This window comes from Charadrius vociferus, unplaced genomic scaffold, assembly GCF_000708025.1.
Source record: "Charadrius vociferus isolate BGI_N301 unplaced genomic scaffold, ASM70802v2 scaffold14, whole genome shotgun sequence".
Taxonomy (NCBI): domain Eukaryota; kingdom Metazoa; phylum Chordata; class Aves; order Charadriiformes; family Charadriidae; genus Charadrius; species Charadrius vociferus.
The window spans coordinates 7,058,208-7,076,792 of record NW_009648876.1 but is presented as its reverse complement, the minus strand read 5'-3'; the positions used below and the strand labels follow the sequence as shown (position 1 = coordinate 7,076,792).

General features: G+C 37.4%; 1 protein-coding gene across 2 annotated transcripts; it reads right to left on the bottom strand.

The window, feature by feature from the left end:
• Positions 1-3,872: 3,872 nt before the first annotated feature.
• On the bottom strand, positions 3,873-15,493 carry SRP54 (signal recognition particle 54kDa). Of its 2 annotated transcripts, XM_009886948.1 has the most exons (15): positions 15,382-15,493; positions 13,833-13,924; positions 13,173-13,257; positions 12,125-12,229; positions 10,815-10,881; positions 10,669-10,726; positions 9,835-9,985; positions 8,789-8,937; positions 7,493-7,593; positions 7,282-7,368; positions 6,788-6,861; positions 6,430-6,538; positions 5,483-5,653; positions 5,006-5,101; positions 3,873-4,337 (listed from the first exon to the last, which is right to left on the bottom strand). In XM_009886948.1, exons 1-15 carry the CDS (start codon positions 15,457-15,459, stop codon positions 4,246-4,248), a joined length of 1,515 nt encoding a protein of 504 aa, XP_009885250.1. In that variant the 5' UTR covers positions 15,460-15,493; the 3' UTR covers positions 3,873-4,245. The 2 variants fall into 2 exon arrangements, with proteins under 2 accessions (XP_009885250.1, XP_009885251.1); XM_009886949.1 differs by lacking the exon at positions 13,833-13,924 and having other exon boundaries at positions 15,382-15,404.
• Positions 15,494-18,585: the final 3,092 nt, after the last annotated feature.

Sequence of the window (18,585 nt, the reverse complement as noted above, 5' to 3'; positions counted from 1 at the left end):
GTTATTTCTCTCAGCAACAACCGGAGGGAGATAGGGGAGAGAGTAGAGGCCGGCGGGCAGACAGAGGGGAGCACAGCCCCTCTGCAAAGAGGGGGAACTCCGCCCGTTGCGGGGAAATGTGCACATCGTCTTCCCCCAATATTGTAAAAATCAGCCAAATAATAAAAGAATATTTTGAGAAGGACATTAAGTTAATTGACAGTGACAGCCCCTGAGCTGCTTGCTGCCCCGAACAGCTCCTAGGCTGCAGGGCGGGTGTGCTGCATCTTCCCACACATCATCTAAGAGAGGTCCTCACCCCAGCTGTGACACCCAAACCCTGCAGTCATGAACAACTTGTAAATAACAAAATTTCACATTTTGAATTAGAACAAATTAATCTGCGCATCCGCAGCGCTTGTTGCAATCACCCGGAGTTTCTGGCACAGACAGAGAGCAGCTCTGCTCTTCCCCAGCAGCGTAAGTCTCCAAGGCCTTTCAGTGCCTGGCCTTGGCTCAGGGAATTTAACATGTTTTAAAGGACAAACCACAGAACAAGAAAGAAATGCAAACCCATGGTGCCCCCACCCCCGGACTGTGTGAAGCATCCTTTTGATGGGACTGAGGAGTGAGTAATTTTAATTTTTTTTTAAAAAAGGCTGGAGCCAGTGGCTGTAACGTGCACTCATTTACATGACAGCAAGAGCCATCCTTCAATCCTGCCTCATTAAGAATAGCTGCCAAAGAACCACGGTCTGTAGCATAGACAGGCTCTTAAGCACTTTCTTAGTCATATTATCAAAGCATTATCCAGATCCCACAATATATTAAAGTCCCAGGTAAAGTATAGATGTACCAGATTTACAATTATACTAGCACAAGGCAGAAAATGTTTCCATTATGGAAAGGTACTATTGAATGTATGATTACAGAAACACATGAATTAAAGATTAGATTACTATTTTAGATAGTACAGGACTGAGCACCTGCCTTGTATGCTAAAACAAACATTTGCAAGCGTCAATAATGAAAGACCCAAGGAAATGTAAAGACTGTTAACAAACATACCCATGCCTGTGCCTTTCCATGGCTATTTGTGTGTGCTAATAGTTAATTGTCCAGCTCCTATCACACAGCTGTCTATTGACCATCATAACCATTTCCTCGCAGCAGGCTGCTCAGCAGAGAGGCCTAAGAATAGTTGCCATGAACTACATCATGCATCCTTTGCCTTACTTGCAGAGGATACTTATATTTGAACTGCTAAGGTCCTCCTCTTTCTTAAAGGAGTAAAAAGATTCTAAACCTGTTGTTCTAGCCCTATGGGTAGGATTTTCCTTAAAAAGGCAGCAAACTGATGAAGCATGCACCAACAGTACACAATTATTCCACAGCTGGTGAAGGTTTTCCACTTTTACAGAGCAACCGCCATCTTCCAAAAAAAAGTAAACAGGCAACAGATACTTATTTCTACATTAGTCTGCTGGATGTCAAAGCTTATAAACATCCTTTAACCAATGAAAAGGGTGACTACGGTATGTCACTGATCTTGAAACAAGGGTGCACTTCTAAAAGAGTTAGAGCTGAGCTCATTTTATACATTACTGTCTTGTCCCGTGGCTCCTTCTAGTGCCCTTCCCCAGGCACTACAATTACCTAAACATTACTTTCAAGTTCCCAGCAAACTTGGTTTAGCCATGTGTCCAGACACCAAACAGGTCTGAGCAGCAGCAACATCTTTCACTAAAACATACAAAGAAAGACGCACCTCAGTCTTCCAAGCATTTCCAGTGAAGTTTGTTTGCTTCTAACTTTTCAGGCTTCTTGGATGCCAGAGAAAACTTTTCTGCGGGACATGGTGAGATCCTGTTGAGGACAAGTACAAGAAGCCCAAGACAAGAAAAGGGTGCTGGGAGAGTTGCTACTCACGGCACTTGCTGGCAGTGTTTTATGTGGCCTGTCCTAGCTTGATGCAATTAAGTCTTCAATTCCAAATGCCAAACGGAACACAGAACATTGTAGCTTCTGTTCTCCTGCAACAACTTTAGGATTTTCTTCTGCACATCCTACTCTGCAGAATCCACAAACATAAAAAAAAGTTATTGCCTACACTCACGAAAATTGTTTTACTCCTATAAAGCTATGAGATCATTTTATAGGTGCTCCTTTACAGTTGAACTGTCCTTTTAAGTGCCTCCAATGTAAATCTATTTTTTTTTTTTTTTAAACAAACCAACCAACCTTGAGATCTTTAGGCAATTATTCCAAGCAGGATCCAAAGTCTTTTCTACCTGTCATCTTAAGGTAAGAGCAATATATTACTGTTAGTTTATTCCAGCATATACCTTAGAAATAACAAATGCCACAACTTAAAGGAAATGCTTTCTAAACCTGCCCTTGCCTCTACCAACACACAGCTAGTGACAGCTGTCTTCTTATCTGGTAGCAGTAGTTTGGAAATGGTGAACTAAAGACTAAAACTAAATGTATGCAATGAATTGAAAATAGAAAGAGTTTAATGTTGGTAACTTGACAGTCTGACTGAGCCTGTCCAGAAGCACAGTGCTTCACTGCTCATCCTCAATATGCCCATTCATGTTTGATTTCCATCAAAAGCACACAACTTAACTATCCACTCTCCCCTACCAACTGCATTTCAAACCACGATTTATTTGCTATGTGGTTTTGTATATTGCATTGGTTTGTACTGCTCAAGAACTGCAGATTCTATCAAAAAAAAACCCCCACAAACAAAACACCAAACCATTTTAGTAAACAAACACCACTAAAGTAGCTGAGGACAGCTCCCCCACAAGCTGGTGATATACAAGGACTCATTCTTTTGTTACATTTAAAATACTAAGATCCAACTTAATCAATCCTTCTACAGACTCATGCTATACTTAAAATGCAGCACTGTAGGTAAATGGCATACCTGAAGACCTTTCTGCATCCTCCACACACTGAATACACACACGTACCACTATTCACACATAAAATACCTATAATACTTACACACATTAAAACAAGGTATGCTGTAACTTGGTTTATATTAGCACAAGAGCATAATTACCTATATAAGCTATTCACCGTCAGCTGTGTTAGCTGCCACCTTCTCAAAGAACTGGCTGACAGATGGACACACTTTTTATTACCACATTTAATTTTTACGTAAGCAGCAGAGATGGTTGTCCATTTACAGCCCAAGCGCTCTGCGGCATATTAAAAGAAATCCATAATACATCCTCTTACCCTAAGGTAAGGGTGAAAGACCTTGCCGTACTTATGAAAGATGTATGTTGGATTTCAGCTAGGTATGTCTACCTAGTTTCTGAAGTGTGCCTGTAGATTCCACCCTTTTGAGACCACCACAGTACACTGAAATATTGGAAGAAATGCTATAGCAAATTAAGATCAGATGGTAGCTGACTTGGGGCAATACGCTCTGTCAAATACAGCTACCTGCCTGTTTTATTTTAAGTTCAGTACCAGCACAGAATTCCATCTAGGATGTATTAGAAATTATCTCCATAATAAAAGAACAACTTAATTGACACGTTGGACTGAAGTATCTTCAGTATATGAGACAGCTTGATATCTGCATACCTGTATGTTTTTAGTCACTTCATTCTTTACATATAGGGAAAAAACGATAAAATTCTGGAGACCAAAGTTTTGCACAGACCTGAGCACAGCACAGCCACCTTCTAAAAATGCTCCAAGGAGAACACTTGACCAGCAACAGCACCTTTCAGATACTGAATTATTCTTATAGTATCTATGCCAAACATGAGTTACAACAGTCATTAGAAACAAATCAAACTAAAGAAATAATCTCAATACATGGTGATAAAAGGACAGTTATGAAAGAACTGAAGAAACAGGCCATCCCCTTGTTTATAACCACTTAAATTTTATTTTACAGGATATTTGTGACATTTTATGTTCCTATAACCAAAGATCAGGGTTGTTTACAAATATAATGGCTGCCATTTGATGTAAACAATTAAAAAGTGTCTCTAAATATTAAAATTTTACATCATGATTTTGTTTTATTAAATTGAATTACTCTTTGTGCCATCAGGTATTAGTGGAGAGGAACTAATTTAAGCAAAAATACTTTTCAGAAATTAGATGTAGAAACTGAGAAGCCTGAATAATATTTCAAAAGACCATTCCCTCCATCACTGTAAAAAGGAAGAAAGCAAATTCTTTTACTGAAGTTGCAACGAAGAGTCAACCAAGTCCATTTTTATTAAGGCTTCTTTACATATTATTGAATCCCATCATGCCTTTCATATTGCCAGCAGCACCTTGTTGAAATTGCCTCATCATTGACTGCAATCCTGCCATGCCACCTGCAGAAAATAAGTGAGAACGCAGATGTGTTAATTAACTCTGAAGCACAGCTATCTTGTTTCTGAGGCCTCATTAAAGCACACACACTATTTCAATAATATACAAATGCAAAAGCCCAGGACTGTAAAGCCAGGTTTAAATGGCTATTGAAAATAGACAGAGTGCATAATTACAGAAAGGTCTGCAAAACACCAGGCTTAAAGTAGGTTTTAAGATGCCCTGTGCATTAAGATCTAGACAAAAGAAAAAACCTTGAAGGAATGACCATTACCAATTAGTAAGGTACCCAGTATGGGAGTCTTAATTAAATTTGACAAGAGCAGCTTTAAATAATTTCAGGCAAAGCTTAGAGAAGGAAGGAAAGTTTAGGAATAGATTTGCTTTACCAGTTGTGCTTCAAGTCATCACTTTGCTATTTCATCAGACACCACTCCAATTGCTCATTTTGAGAGCTGAATCCAAATTAAGAGACTAGATTAAGCACTGGTTAGTGCAAAGCGTCCATAACATATGGACTAAACTTTCTGATTCTTGTTAGGAAACCTAGAAATACTTAATACTGATATATATGCGCACATTCTCACATCACCTTTCCCACTTCTACATTTCAAATGCTCCACCATTAATTGCTAGTCCTCTCTTGAAGCTGTATAAAGCCAACACATACCCATATGATGAAGAACTCTTGGATCCATCATCTTTGCCATCTGCTGGTTCAGTTTGGCCAACTGAGATGGGTTTACATTCTTTGACATATCGCCACCTTAAAAAAAAAAAGAAGCAAACATAAGTGAATTAATATATGGAGCTAAAAAAAATAAATCAGAATTTTACCTCCTAATTCTAGATTCAAATACATTCAAGTCTATCATCAGAAGTTATTATATCAGCCATTTAAGAGTATGTTAAGAATCAACAGTCCCTGCACCCCACATAACAGACTGAAGTGTCAGTACTGTAGTAGTAATGAAGTTTCCGCTCTTACCAGTCACATGAAAGAGCTTTCAAACACCATGAAAAGGAGAAAGCTACCACTCACTTTCTCCTCTCCCAACACCTAATCAACATTTTCATATTTCCTCTATGTTCACACATCAAGTGACCTCCCCACTGAGTTAATAAGTGTTTTTCTTTTTTTTCTTACCTTTGAAAAGCCCTTTGATGCCTCCCATTTTTTTCACCATCTGTGCAAACTTAGTGTATTGGGTCAAAAGCTCCTGAACATCTCTGGTAGAAACACCTGAACCTCTTGCTACTCTTTGGATTCTTCCAGGCTGCTTACTGAAAACTTTGGCGCCATCCGTACTGTCCAGTTCTGCAATGAAGGAATGGGAAAGAAAAATCCATTCAGTTACTGACATTCCAATCTGTTACAGCTGGTAGCAAACTTATTCTCAGGATTGTTGAGAATTTAGTTTCAAGCCAGAGAACAAAACACCATTTTTAGAAGTGACAATGCAGAATTTTACATAAATAATTGAAACATAATATTCTAGGGAATAGTGCTAAAAAGCTGTTATGTTCATATGTTAGTCACCACAACAGCAAAAGTCGCCTGAATAAATTATGCTCTCAACATACTTGGTCTTAAGCCATATTAATGGGTTTATCGCAAGGGTAAGAGCATACTTTTCCTGCAAGTTATGAGTGGATTAGAACCAACACACCTTGAATTCCAGAGACCAGGCTATGTCACCAAGTAAATTTGAGGGTGGGTAGGAGACAGCAATGACAGATTAAGGATGAATGTAGCTTTTTAATTTGCAAGTATAGTGTTAATAATTTAAGAAGCACAGTTACAGTATGAAAAATAAAAATACATTAATTTCCAATAGAATGCTTCAAAAATCCCACCTATTCTACACAAGATAGAGCAGCAACAGGCAATTGTCAAGGTATGTCTCAAACTTTCTGGATAAGTCTACAAATTTAGAAACACGTATGTACTCTTTGCCTTTTCTAAGAGTGATAAATGCTCCTCATCGTTTTCTGTCACTATAGATGCTGCCTTACATTCAACTTATTTCCAAAAGGATCTCTGTAAATAAGCTTGTTCAACAACCGAGATAAAAAATAGTGAGTGAAGTTTACCTTGGTCATTCATACTGTCCATTATTGTCATGAGTTTCTTTAGCCTTGCCATCGATTCCTGTTCATTGCCTTTACTCATGAAGTCAGTTCCAAAACCAGGGATCATACCCTTGTTTTAAAAATGGAAAACAAATGCTTTGTCAATTAAAGTCAGCTTTGCCTATCCTAAGCAGCCAGAAATATGGACAGCAAGTTTTAGTTCAGTAGTTATGTATCGCAGTAGCCAAACCATTTCACTTTTTTGAAAAACATAATTGAAACTGGTGTTAGACTCCGTGCTTTAAGAGTTTTAAGTTTACAGCAGAATTTTATCAAATATAAATTAAAATCTAATAAAGTGGTTTTTGGAATAACTTACTAAGATCTGACTGAACGGTCCCATTTTCATGATGTTTTGGAATTGTTCATACATATCTCTTAACGTAAATTGACCTGAAGTACAACAACAAACAAAAAAGATTAGCAAAAGTCACACTAGCATTTTGGTTTTACTGTCCTTTCTCAATTATTCTTTATATTTACAAGGTAAATACTATACTGCATAGATAGGTAGATAAACCTCTTCACTATTAACATGGCTAGATCGTTTTAGATGGTACACACTTAAGAGCGAAGCTAGTTATTTTGCAGTTACAGACAGTTATCATCCAACAGACTTATTCAAAAAACATAACTCAATTTACTTGCCTGCCACATGTATTAGAGAAAGAATAACCACTCTTCACTATACACATGAAACAAGTTACTTGTCTCTACACACAACACATTAACTCAGTAGTCTACATCTCAGAGAGCCTGCCATGATTAAGCCATGGTAATACACCCACTATTCAGGCCTTGGGAATAACTTACCATGTTTGAGCTTTTCTATGAGTGCTTCATTATCATCCAACTTTAACTCGTTTACTTTATCTATCAATCCTTCAATATCACCCATACCTGGAAAACAAAACCAAACAAGCCAGCTTCAAAGTTAGCAAGAAAAAAAAAAATAAAAAATTACACTTTGACTTTCTATTATCCAATTCAAAGTGTCTTAAGTATAGTTGTACATAGCACATACCAAGAAGTTTGCTGATGAAAGGCTGCGTTTTAAAGGGTTCAAAGTCATCTATGTGTTCACCAGTTCCAATAAAAATAATAGGACTCTTCGTGGCAGCAACTCTGCAATAAAATATATTTTATGAAATGGCCTCTCAAAACCCACCCATATTTTGTACTACTTGTTAACAGAATCAGTTAGACATGATCAATGCAGTGCATCCTCTCTGAAGCACCTTTCTTATTCCTCAAACTATTCATGCAAAACCACGCAGCATTAAAAAAACATGTCTCCTACAACAGACAGCCATCTCATTTTCAACACAGGAAAAGAAATCTTAGACATAAGAAAAATCAGAAGCTTTTCACCAATCAACTGGACAAGCTATCACTAGCTTTTAGATGTACTCAGCTTCCAGTCTACAAAAACTATAGAACAAACCCAGCAGACTTAAAGCATACAAGTGTGTAACAAGTGGAACAAGCTTTTGGCATTTTCATTTTGCTCTTAAGTTTAGTTTTCCATCACTATGCTATAAATAACATCAAAATACATACAGCAGTTTAAGAACTCTAACATCTAAGATCAAAGTCAGACAGTGACTTAGCAAGTTGGTGTCAGTTAACTTTGACTGTTTTGACAAATCATCTCAGCTCCATACAAGCTATGTCATTGAAACACGGCTGGAGATTAGTCTGACATGCCGTTACACAAGGCTGAAGATAGAATGTAACATTTTTCTAGTCAATAGAATCTGTCAAGAAACAGTGCACGGGAAGTCCAACAAGAACGGAATTCAGGAAAGTATGACTGCAGACTAATTTTTTACCAAATTGCTGGACACTGGCAGTCCAGAAGTTTGATTTGCATCACAGTTATAATGCCATTAGATATGACTAGCTAGAGTTTTTCCCTTTTGGAAAAAAAATCTTAGGCATTAAAAGAGAAGCAACACTTTTCAGGTAAGCCGTATCTATTAAGTCCAAATTTATATTTTTGGTAAAAACTGATATGCAAGATACGATAAATATAATTCCTTGATGCTGTTTTCAAAAGACAGAAGCCTGACACATGACAATATACACTACTGTATTGCAAGAACATCATAATATCTGATTCTGACTGACGTTAAATATCAATGGGTGACCCTATCCACCAGAAGTAGGGCAAGAACATAACTGTTACCGATTTAAATCTCAGATTCTATGCAGTGTGACAGTGACACTTTCACAGGACAGGTTTCTGTGAGACACTAACACATTTCATGGTTGTCCATGCATGGCCAGATGTTGGACATTATTATATCACAATACTTACGCACTAAGGGCTCCACCTCCTTTTGCATGTCCATCAAGCTTAGTAACAATAACAGAAGCTACATCTACTTTATCTTTGAAAGCTTTAGCTTGAGCTTCACAAGCTTGGCCAATGGAAGCATCCATCACATAAACAATGTTATCTGGTTGCTAGGAGAAATAAGAGATACACAAAATAATCATTTCCTGCTTTCTTAAACAGTGTGTGTTCATTATGTTCTGTAGCAGATATTATTGCAATAACAGTATGTAAGGGCTCTGAAGTTTGAAACTAAAGGGCAACTGTTCTATCAACAGTATTGCCCAAGGACCATTTGAAAACTTTGATGCTGTATTACTATGCGAGAGACTTATCTACAATAGCAAATATTAAAACGTAATAGGTTTACAGTTGTTATGTTTTGAGCGATTTTAGTCAGTATCTGAGCCAATAAGCTAATTAGTATCTACAAGCAATTAATGGCTAACAACATCTTCCATTTTGTTTTACATTAAGAGCTTTAAGACATCCATTCCTCTGAGAACAAGTTAGGCATTAGCAGGAGTTGTGTGGGAGTGTCAAATTGCCATGTAAGACCACAGAATCAAACAAATAGCCAGACTTTTTAAACCCATACAAGAAACACCACCTTCGCTTACGTATCAAAACTGTTGAAAGTTATCCAATCATCTACTCTGTTTCAGGGCAATTATTCGTGACTATCACAGAAAATTTAATAGCTACAGGGAACCAGATCAGACTGGTTCTTATATCTAGTTTCTCAATGCAAAGATCTTAAAAAGAAAAAGTTAAAGTAGGAACAGTAGTCTAGTTATGTGCAAGCATTCTTTAGTTACAGATACAAGAATTAAAACTGACACAGAACTACCTGATTATCCAGCCCTTTACTATTCATATCTGTTCGTAATTTCCAATATAATCTAGGAGTTAAAGCACTGATGCATTCCAGAGGAGCAAAATCCCGGTAGACCATTAGGAGATAAACATAAATGAATTGCAGTGAAATTACTGTAACAAAAGTTATTGTATTTCTTGAAACTACTCACTATGGCATTAGCAACTTGTAACATCTCTTCAAACAAAGAGTCTTCCTGTTTGTGACGTCCACTTGTATCAACAATTATTATTTCAAAGTTTTCATTCTTAAATTTCTCAACACCTTCTGAGGCAATAATTACAGGATCCATTTCTGTATAACTGATCACAAAGAGAAACATCTATATATATATATGCAATTCTTTGTTCCCAAAGAAACTAGTTCAAACTTTCATCACTTGACTGTAAACCTATCTGGATTTCAAGAGGGACTTCCTCTTATATCAAGCAAAAATTGATTAAAAATATGCCTTCCTAAGCCATTTGCCCTTACTATTCAGTGAACTGAAGCACAAAGGACTGTCTGTCTCACCTGCTGAAGACTGCACTAAGCTCTACTAACCCTTCTCTGAAACAAGATTTAACTGAGTACCTAGACAGCGCACCTCCAGTGAAGCTTGGGGGAAAATTATTTATTGCTTTATAAAAGCTATTTTAGGTCCACTGCTGGACCTATCCAGCAGTGATATCTGTATCCTTGGATCTGTAAAGATACTTCCTGAAAATTGGAATGTGTCTGGTAAAGGCCTATTAACTGCCATACACCAAGAGAACATTCTAGGTAATTATCCCTGGATGCCTAATCTCTTCTTATGCTATCCCTCTACCTGCTACTACTGGCAGACAGTATACAGAACTAAGTGGAATTTTCATCTGATCAGAGCAAATATTATAACAAAATCTAAGTAATTAGGCAGCACTGAATGAGGCTTAGCATGAGATGTTCAATAAGGAACAATATTGGAGTTGAATCGTTCTCCAAATTGATTCTGAAAGATGCTTACCTCCCATAAAAGGGAATTCTTGCTTTTGTGGCATTCTGCTTTAACTGGTCAAAAGCACCTGTAAGACAGGTATAGTCAAGGGACTAGTTTAAAAAAAATCTGTAAGTATTAGAGATGAAGAACCACATTGTTAAAAACTGTATTACCTGCTCTGTATGTGTCTGCACATATTAAACACGTCTTCCAACCTTTCCTCTGATAGAAGTATGCTAACTGGGAAAAGAAATCCAAAACAAGTAGTTACACCAAAATCCCACTAGAAAGCATGACACTGTGTAACAGCTTCTAAGTCACTGAAGTACATAGAGAGGACACAGTCAAGCCAGCCCTCCTATAAATGAGACCACTTAGTAACACTGTACAACTATCAAATGTTAGCACCTCTGTTACTCAGAAAAGTATGTTATTCAAATAATTATTACTGATGAAATGAAAACAGCTGCTTGACATTTCAGCTGCTTATGATTTCAGTTTCCTGAACTAGGAACGACTACATATAATTCCAGTTCCCGTTTTACTAACTCCTGGATTCTGCTCGCTGTTAATACTGCAGATAGGACTAGCGTTTAGAAACTACCCAAAGCAGTAAGTACTTCAATATTAAGTACTGTAATGGCTACAACTTGCACAGCTCTTTGTTTCTGTACTTCCAGAGGAACAAAGGTATTTCCATTGCAAGGACATGTTTTAAAGTGATGGATGGAATCCTCACTTTCTTGTAACAGCTTCACTGGTACAGTGTACATTCACAGAACATTTGATTGACCAAAACCAAAATTCCAAAATATAGTTTGCCTACAGAAACACTAGCAGTGTCTTATGAAATCAGAGCAGTGATATATTTGGTATAGCCTATGTGTGAATCTCAGAAGCAGATGACTGAAAAAAGCAACAAAGATGCATCAGTCTTTTTCCATGAAATAATTTTTCCTCCCAACAATCACCATAAATAGGTTAAGCATTGATTCAGAGCACTCTTTTTTAGCCTTAAAAATACAAATCCTAATTTCCTCAATGAATTTGGGGCTGGAAGAGGTTTCACACCACCCACTAATACTTAACTGAGATATCTAACACAGAGGCCAACTTCCACCAGTTCCCCTAAACAGGTAACGGAATGACGTAGGTTCCATTCACAGTACTAGTCCAACCCAGAAAGTGGGGAATAGAAAGAAGCTTTGTTATCCATATACAGTATTGTTTCATCAAGAATCCAGTCTAAAAAAAAAAAATCTTGAAGGAAATCCCGTAAGCCATAAATTGCCACAAAAGAATATTACTTTGGACGTTCCTCTCAGAAACCCCTCTGCAAAAATCTCTATGTTGTAATCAGTTAGCACTTTTCTACTAACAGAAATAGCACAGATCACAAGCAAATCCTACTAAAGGAATCCAATGACTACCCGCTGGCCAAGAAAAAAAGCAAACCAAAATACACAGATTCAGTGCAAGTTACCTTTGAACAGGTCGTTGTTTTACCACTCCCTTGCAAACCAACAAACATTATAATATTCTGTTTTCCTTTGGTAGGTGTCCATGCTTTGACTCCAGGATCTACAAGCTACAGAACAAAGTAAAATAGATGTTGCAGAACTGAATTTAAGGAGCACAGAACAGTCAGCATCACAGTCGTGCTATGTGCCTGGTTTTATATTCAGTGGAACAAATCAATTTTTGCATATTCTAGTCTTAATTTGTCTTAGATGCTTGCTGATTTACAGTGAACAGCTACAGCCTACGCAAGGTATCTATAGTACATAGTGTTATGCCTAATTCTGTAACAGTAACTGTTAATTTCTTTCTAATGCCAAGCACCAAAGTCAGGGTGCCCTCTATATGTGGCACAAGTATAACACCCAGCACAGAAGCATGATCTCCACCCCACCATCGCTGCTCAAGATAGACCTCTTCTGGTGAGAATCCTACAGTACAGAGGACTTTTGAGGGTTGCTCCCTCACTTCTCAAATGAGTAGAAGGTATAATGCGTTCCAGAGAGCCATCATATGGGTGGGCACAAACTACAGAAGAACAAAAGACTATACTGTTAACTGGAAAGAGGACAGTCTACTGATATCCACGTGCTGATTTGACCAAGCAGGCAGATTAAAGACAAACGTTGCCATGAACTGCTGAGTTGTTACTTAACACATTTTCAAAGCCTTACAAGTAGTTTGAATAAATCTTCATTAGGATAGCAAAGACATGTTTCTGGGCCAACCAAAGACTGTCCAGAAGCTAATAGTACTCTTATTTTGTCTTTAAATTTCAGTTGAAGAGTAAGAATAGCTGAACTTGAAGCTTAAATTGAAGTTAGCTTTAGAGATGTTCAGGAAGTTGTTTCAATCAGACGACTACTACTGTTTGCAACAGTAAGAAGCCTTACAAAACAAAACATAACTGCAGGTACCACACAATAACCCTAAAGCTTGGTTTGCTGCTGTACTGCTCCCACGGCCCAGGTGATACAAGAAAAGTGACATAATAGAGAAACTCGAAGTCCTACCTTAACAAGCTCCTTAAAGACAGCATGCTGGATCATTTTTCTTTTGTTAAGGCCAGATGCCATTTCTTCAAGATCAATTGCAGACCTGAGTTCAGAAAAAAACCATGAAACACTAGCCTAACTTGAAGCATCACTTTAACCTAGTAATAAATGAAGTCTTTGCAACTGGAACAGCACTCTGATTTGCCTTGAGTTTTCAGATAGGACATATTGAAGGAGAGATATGCATTGGGCATGTTACTTCTGTATGCAGGACAAAAACAGGTTTCTAAAATACTTGCATCTACTTGAATTACACATCTGAAAATAGCCAAGGTAACAGTACTGGTCATATACACAGATCTATTTATATCCAGCACAGACCATGTGAAGATGAGCTGTCTAGGAAGTAACAAAGAACTTGTTTATTATGCCACTCAACTGATGACAGCAACATTTTTTTTGAAACAAGTCTCTACCAGCAATAACTAGCTAAACTTGTCAAAGATTCTTTTGATGGAACTGGCTAGACATTTAGTTCAAACTGTATTTTCCTGTTAAAGGTAAATGGGTGTGTCTAAGAAAACCATATAAAGTTAGAACTTAGTTGTTGTTCTTCAACCTCAAATTATGACTTTTACAAACATTAGAAGTTAAATGCTTTTTGATTATTTCACTTACTTGACATTTTCTCTGAGTTGCTTCACAAGTTTAATATTAACATCAGCTTCCAGTAATGCCGTACATACTTCTTTTAACATAGCATTTAAAACCTTTGGAGTATAAAAGAAAAATGGTGTTACAATACACAGTAGGCCAGTATTAGTTCAAAATAAGAATGTGAAAGTGTACTTATGATATAACCAAGGCTTTTAGAAATTAAACTTATGCAGTCCTACCATTATATTGACTGCCACAAAAAAAAAATTTCTATGCCTTTGTTCCTGTGTAAATGCAATTTAAATTTGAAAGGGTAATACTGGAAAAGAAGGGTCCTCAATTTGTAATATGCACACTGTAACAACATAACACAGAACATTTCCTATTGCATAAAGGACAACAGCAGCTTATATGGTAGCAAGGCTTCCTAAACTTCTTACGGGTACTCCTTAGAGACAGCTGTAACAGAAAGGCACAAAAGAATCTCTTAATGCCACACAATCTCTAAATAAAAGTATATCTTAAATGCAAGATGGACACATTGCTTTCTGCATTCTCAGCAGAAACTGGACTGATGCTCCATGGTATGCCTTTAAGGCAAACAGGTGCCTAACTGGGTTATGAACCCAGTTTAGTAGTTCTAAGAATTTTCAAAGTGAAAAGTCTTGAACAAAAAGATTCTTTTAAAGTAACACCTGCATAAATGGCCTCATTTTCATGGCTTGAGCTCTTGCAGGAGAAGAGTTTTTACTACTGAAAAAAATTAATGGGGCTATATTTGATTCGCTTAAGGATTTGTTGTCTCCCCATTTAAGATTTGTTAACACCTTTCCTCTTATTGTGCACAACCCACAATAAGCCTTTTTTAGTTACTTTAAGCCACCTGTCTGCCTACCTGAAAAGGGCTTCTAGCGATTTATTTACTCAGAGGCACTTCTAAACCATCACATCAGTTAGTTTTTCACATTGCATTTCAGTCCATAACAGCTAACACTTATTTACAGTTTGAAACTCTTAATTAAAAAAAAAATAGAGACTATACCAAGTCAAGCAGCTTCCAGAACCACACACTGTATTGGCTTGAATATAAAGGCAGGAAACGGAACATAATTCTCACATTTCAGACAGCAAAGTTTATGTTGAAAGTTATTTGTTCTTCCACACCTCAGCTTTTAGCAGCCTAGTACACATCTCCATGGTCTAGCTGTGCACACACATAAATCAGAACACTCTATGTAGTCTCACAGCCTACCTTCCACCCAAACTTACGGGCATATTGCCTCCTTCAGCATCACCTCCTGAGAACGCTAATGTCCGTAAGTACAGCCACCAGGCTCCAGGAACCTTTGACCATGAGACACTCTATGCCTGAGGTGATTATACATATCTAATCTGGTTTTAAGTTTTGGCAGTACTATCAGGGGGTTAAAACCTCTGGCTAGAAATTTTACTTGAAGGAAGAAAAGAGCCTCGGGATCAACCTAATTCAAGCTTCTCATCAGCCTTCGATAACTCTTCTCAGAACTTTGCTTTCTAAATGTTAGTGCTGTCACATATGCATATCACATACCTCTTCATTGATAATTGTAGCATTGCTCAGCGAGCGTAATGCTGAAGTTATTTTTCTTCCAAGATCTGCTAGAACCATTTTGGCGGCTTCAAGTACAACTCAGAAGAATCTGGAAAACAATTAAAAGTTATATTTAAAACTAGTTGAAGCTATGCCTTCGCAAATTAATTATTCCAGTACCTTTTGGGTGAAGAAACCAGCTTTGCATTCCAGAAAGCGCACAAGTTTTACTTTTTTAGAGTTATTTTTAGGAAATATTGGCCTGAAGTTAATTTTAGGCTATCCTGATGGCCTACTTAAAAATAGAGCTACCATACTGCTATTAGGAAGCATTTCACTGTCTGGAATATTTGTGCATTGAATTCGCCATGAAGAAACAGTCCAGACAAACTTCCAGAAAGAGTGCTAACTGATTTTTATCTTCCCATCACCAATATGCTACATGACAGAATAAAATCAAGCAGAATAGCCTAGAAGCCATGCATCCTGCAAGACAATAGGATCAGAAGCAAAATATTTTGCTAGCAAAATCGAGTATTATTTATTGGTTCTCTTTTACCTACCTTACAGTAAATTAGAATTTCCCATTTCAGTAACCCTACAAACACACTTGCATTTTAATAAAGAAAATTCAGATTGTATTTTTGAACAGCTTTATTGGAAAGTCAGACTACAGACACAGGTCTTACATAAAACCCTAAAGCATACCACAATTTATAGTTAGGAAACCATGAAAAGATAATTTCTGAAGAGTACGCATAATCTAGTCAATACACTAAACCACTCCACCTCCTATACAAGGTGCCAAGATATTCAGAAGAACACATGGCAGAAAGAGCAATCTAAAACTCTGAAAAAGGGCAAACCAAAATTTGTCTAAAGAGCAAAAAAGTTGCAACACCATAGTTACTCCTGAAGTGGAGCATTTTGGATACTTCTTGTTTATCTTCCAATTTCACTGTTGTTTTCTCATACCCAACTGAAATTATGCCCTTGCTGGTAGCTGAATTCAGAATCTCACATTTGAGTTCCTCCTTTCATAACTGAAAGCAAACTTCCCAATAATAAGAGCCTTGGTAATCAAAGTAGCTGAGAGTTTTCAAGGTTTTCAGGACTTCCTCCCTCAAACGAGTAGAGAAGAAAACAGATAAGAAAGGCTGGTCCATTTAGTAAAAGGAAGAATACATCATTAGCTACATTCTTATTTTATTTAAGAGAGATGAATCAAACCTAGATCACATACACACTGATATTTACTAGCTGCACAGGTCCCAAAAAGCAAGGCTTACAACAATATAGTCCCAAGTAGATAAAACAACTCACTCACATAAGCCATCCTCCTGACTGCTTTGCCTAATTGAGAGTTAGTATTGTCACAAAGTTGGCAAGTTAAAAAATAAAACAAAATAAAAAAAACAACTGCAAGTCCAACCCCTCCAATACTGAGGCCATAACACAGAACAAAGTCTCCAGAAGTTTCAGGAGATATATGATAAATAAATTCAGTCTAAGTACAGGCCTCAGGTGTAGCTAATGACAAAACTAAATATATTTACACATTTTAGACTTCATGTATATTGTATGCACAGGCAATTCCAAAGTGACATACATTACCATGCCATCTCAGTATTTCATAAAATTAGTCTACGCTTCCTAAGGAACTCTGCCTGTAAAATATCTGCAGATCAGTACACTAACAGATATGGATGTACATTTTCTTACTTTGCTGGAATAGGACTTTTACATTATACCTGTCTTGGAAAAACTCAAAGTTTTCCTTACAAGTCACATTCTTACAGAATAATTCTGAAAAAGCATTATTATCAATATGATCCACCAAAGGGTGTCAGCAAAACAGATGTTCAAAATGTTTTTGTGATTTCCATGGGAAATGAGCTTCAGTAATGAAAAAAAACAACTTTAAAAATAGCACTGCATCTCAATAAGCTTTGAGCTGCTAAAACTGCAGCCATGGACAAAATTTAACTGGAATACTTGGATATCAGAGCTAAGAAATTTGATAGGATGACCAACATACAACAGCCAGATGAACACTCAATATTCAAAATTAGTTTCCAAAGTTCTACAGATATCCAAGTACAAAAAGTTAATTATGTCCTAATAAACAAACATTTCCATTGCAGAACCCCAAAAGTTTCTTCCAACAGCCCTACAATAAGAATAATGCAAATACTATGCTAAGGGGATGAATTTAAGCATTTTAACATCAACTGCTTTCTCTAGCGCATTAAGGATTTATAAGCCACCAGAATTACTAAGGGATGCCAAGTACAGTAATTAATATAACTTTTCACGTACTGTCCATCCAAGTTGTGAGCCACACTACAGACAAAAAGACATATAAGCTGTCTTCGCAAGTAACGAAGTTGGGTTGGCGGGTAGCCAGAAGGGCATTTGCGGTGACTGCACTGCAGAATGCGTATGCGCTGCGTTCAGAGCATCTGTAGTGCTAGAAGAGCCTTTTAGCTTTGATGCAGCACTCCACAAATGCACTGAGCAAGGTTGAAATCTGGCAGGGCCCCACAGTAAACAAGCCAGGCTGTGTCAAGCAGGCCTCGTGCCGAGCAAGGCCATGAGCTTTACACAGTCTGAGCTGCCTTCAGCAGCAGCAACGGTCCGGGCACCTCCATACTGAGCTCCCAGGTCATCGTTCTATTGCACAGAGCCCCAAGTCCTCTTCACTTGCTGCTGAAGAGCAGGCATTTCAGGAATAAACAGGCAGCAGAAGTTGTGGCACTTCTATTAAGCCACAGCAAAACAACTCTAAAGAGACACACTGCCTATCCACCTAATATAAACCTCTAACCACAATATATCTATCTAAACTGGCAATACTCCTTAATGCATGGAATTTTAAAAGATAACAGCTTTAACAGATAACAGTTGTTTAAACAGCTGTTTTACAATGTAACAGCTGTTTAAAAGATAACAAGCAAAAGGGATACTGAAAGTCTATACAATAAAGTTGTAGTAAATAAGTACACATATGCATATAAGTGTGTACTTATATGCATAACCACACACATGCATATAAGATCCGCAGAAAGTTTAACACTGTAACAGGAAAAAAAAAAAAAAGGGCTGATTCACGGGTGAAAATAGCTTCAGATAATGCAACAACACTCAACCCCAACTTACGAGCTTCCACCTTCTAAAGTTACTTGACAGAGGGACAGGAAGCCC

Excerpts from the sequence above, each read along its gene's own strand:
- SRP54 (XM_009886948.1), bottom strand. The coding sequence starts at position 15,459 with ATGGTTCTAGCAGATCTTGGAAGAAAAATAACTTCAGCATTACGCTCG. Across the intron at positions 10,882-12,124 it reads AAACAACGACCTGTTCAAAG|TTAGCATACTTCTATCAGAG; the intron begins GTAACTTGCACT and ends TTCTTTTCCCAG. Across the intron at positions 5,102-5,482 it reads CATCAAAGGGCTTTTCAAAG|GTGGCGATATGTCAAAGAAT; the intron begins GTAAGAAAAAAA and ends TTTTTTTTTAAG.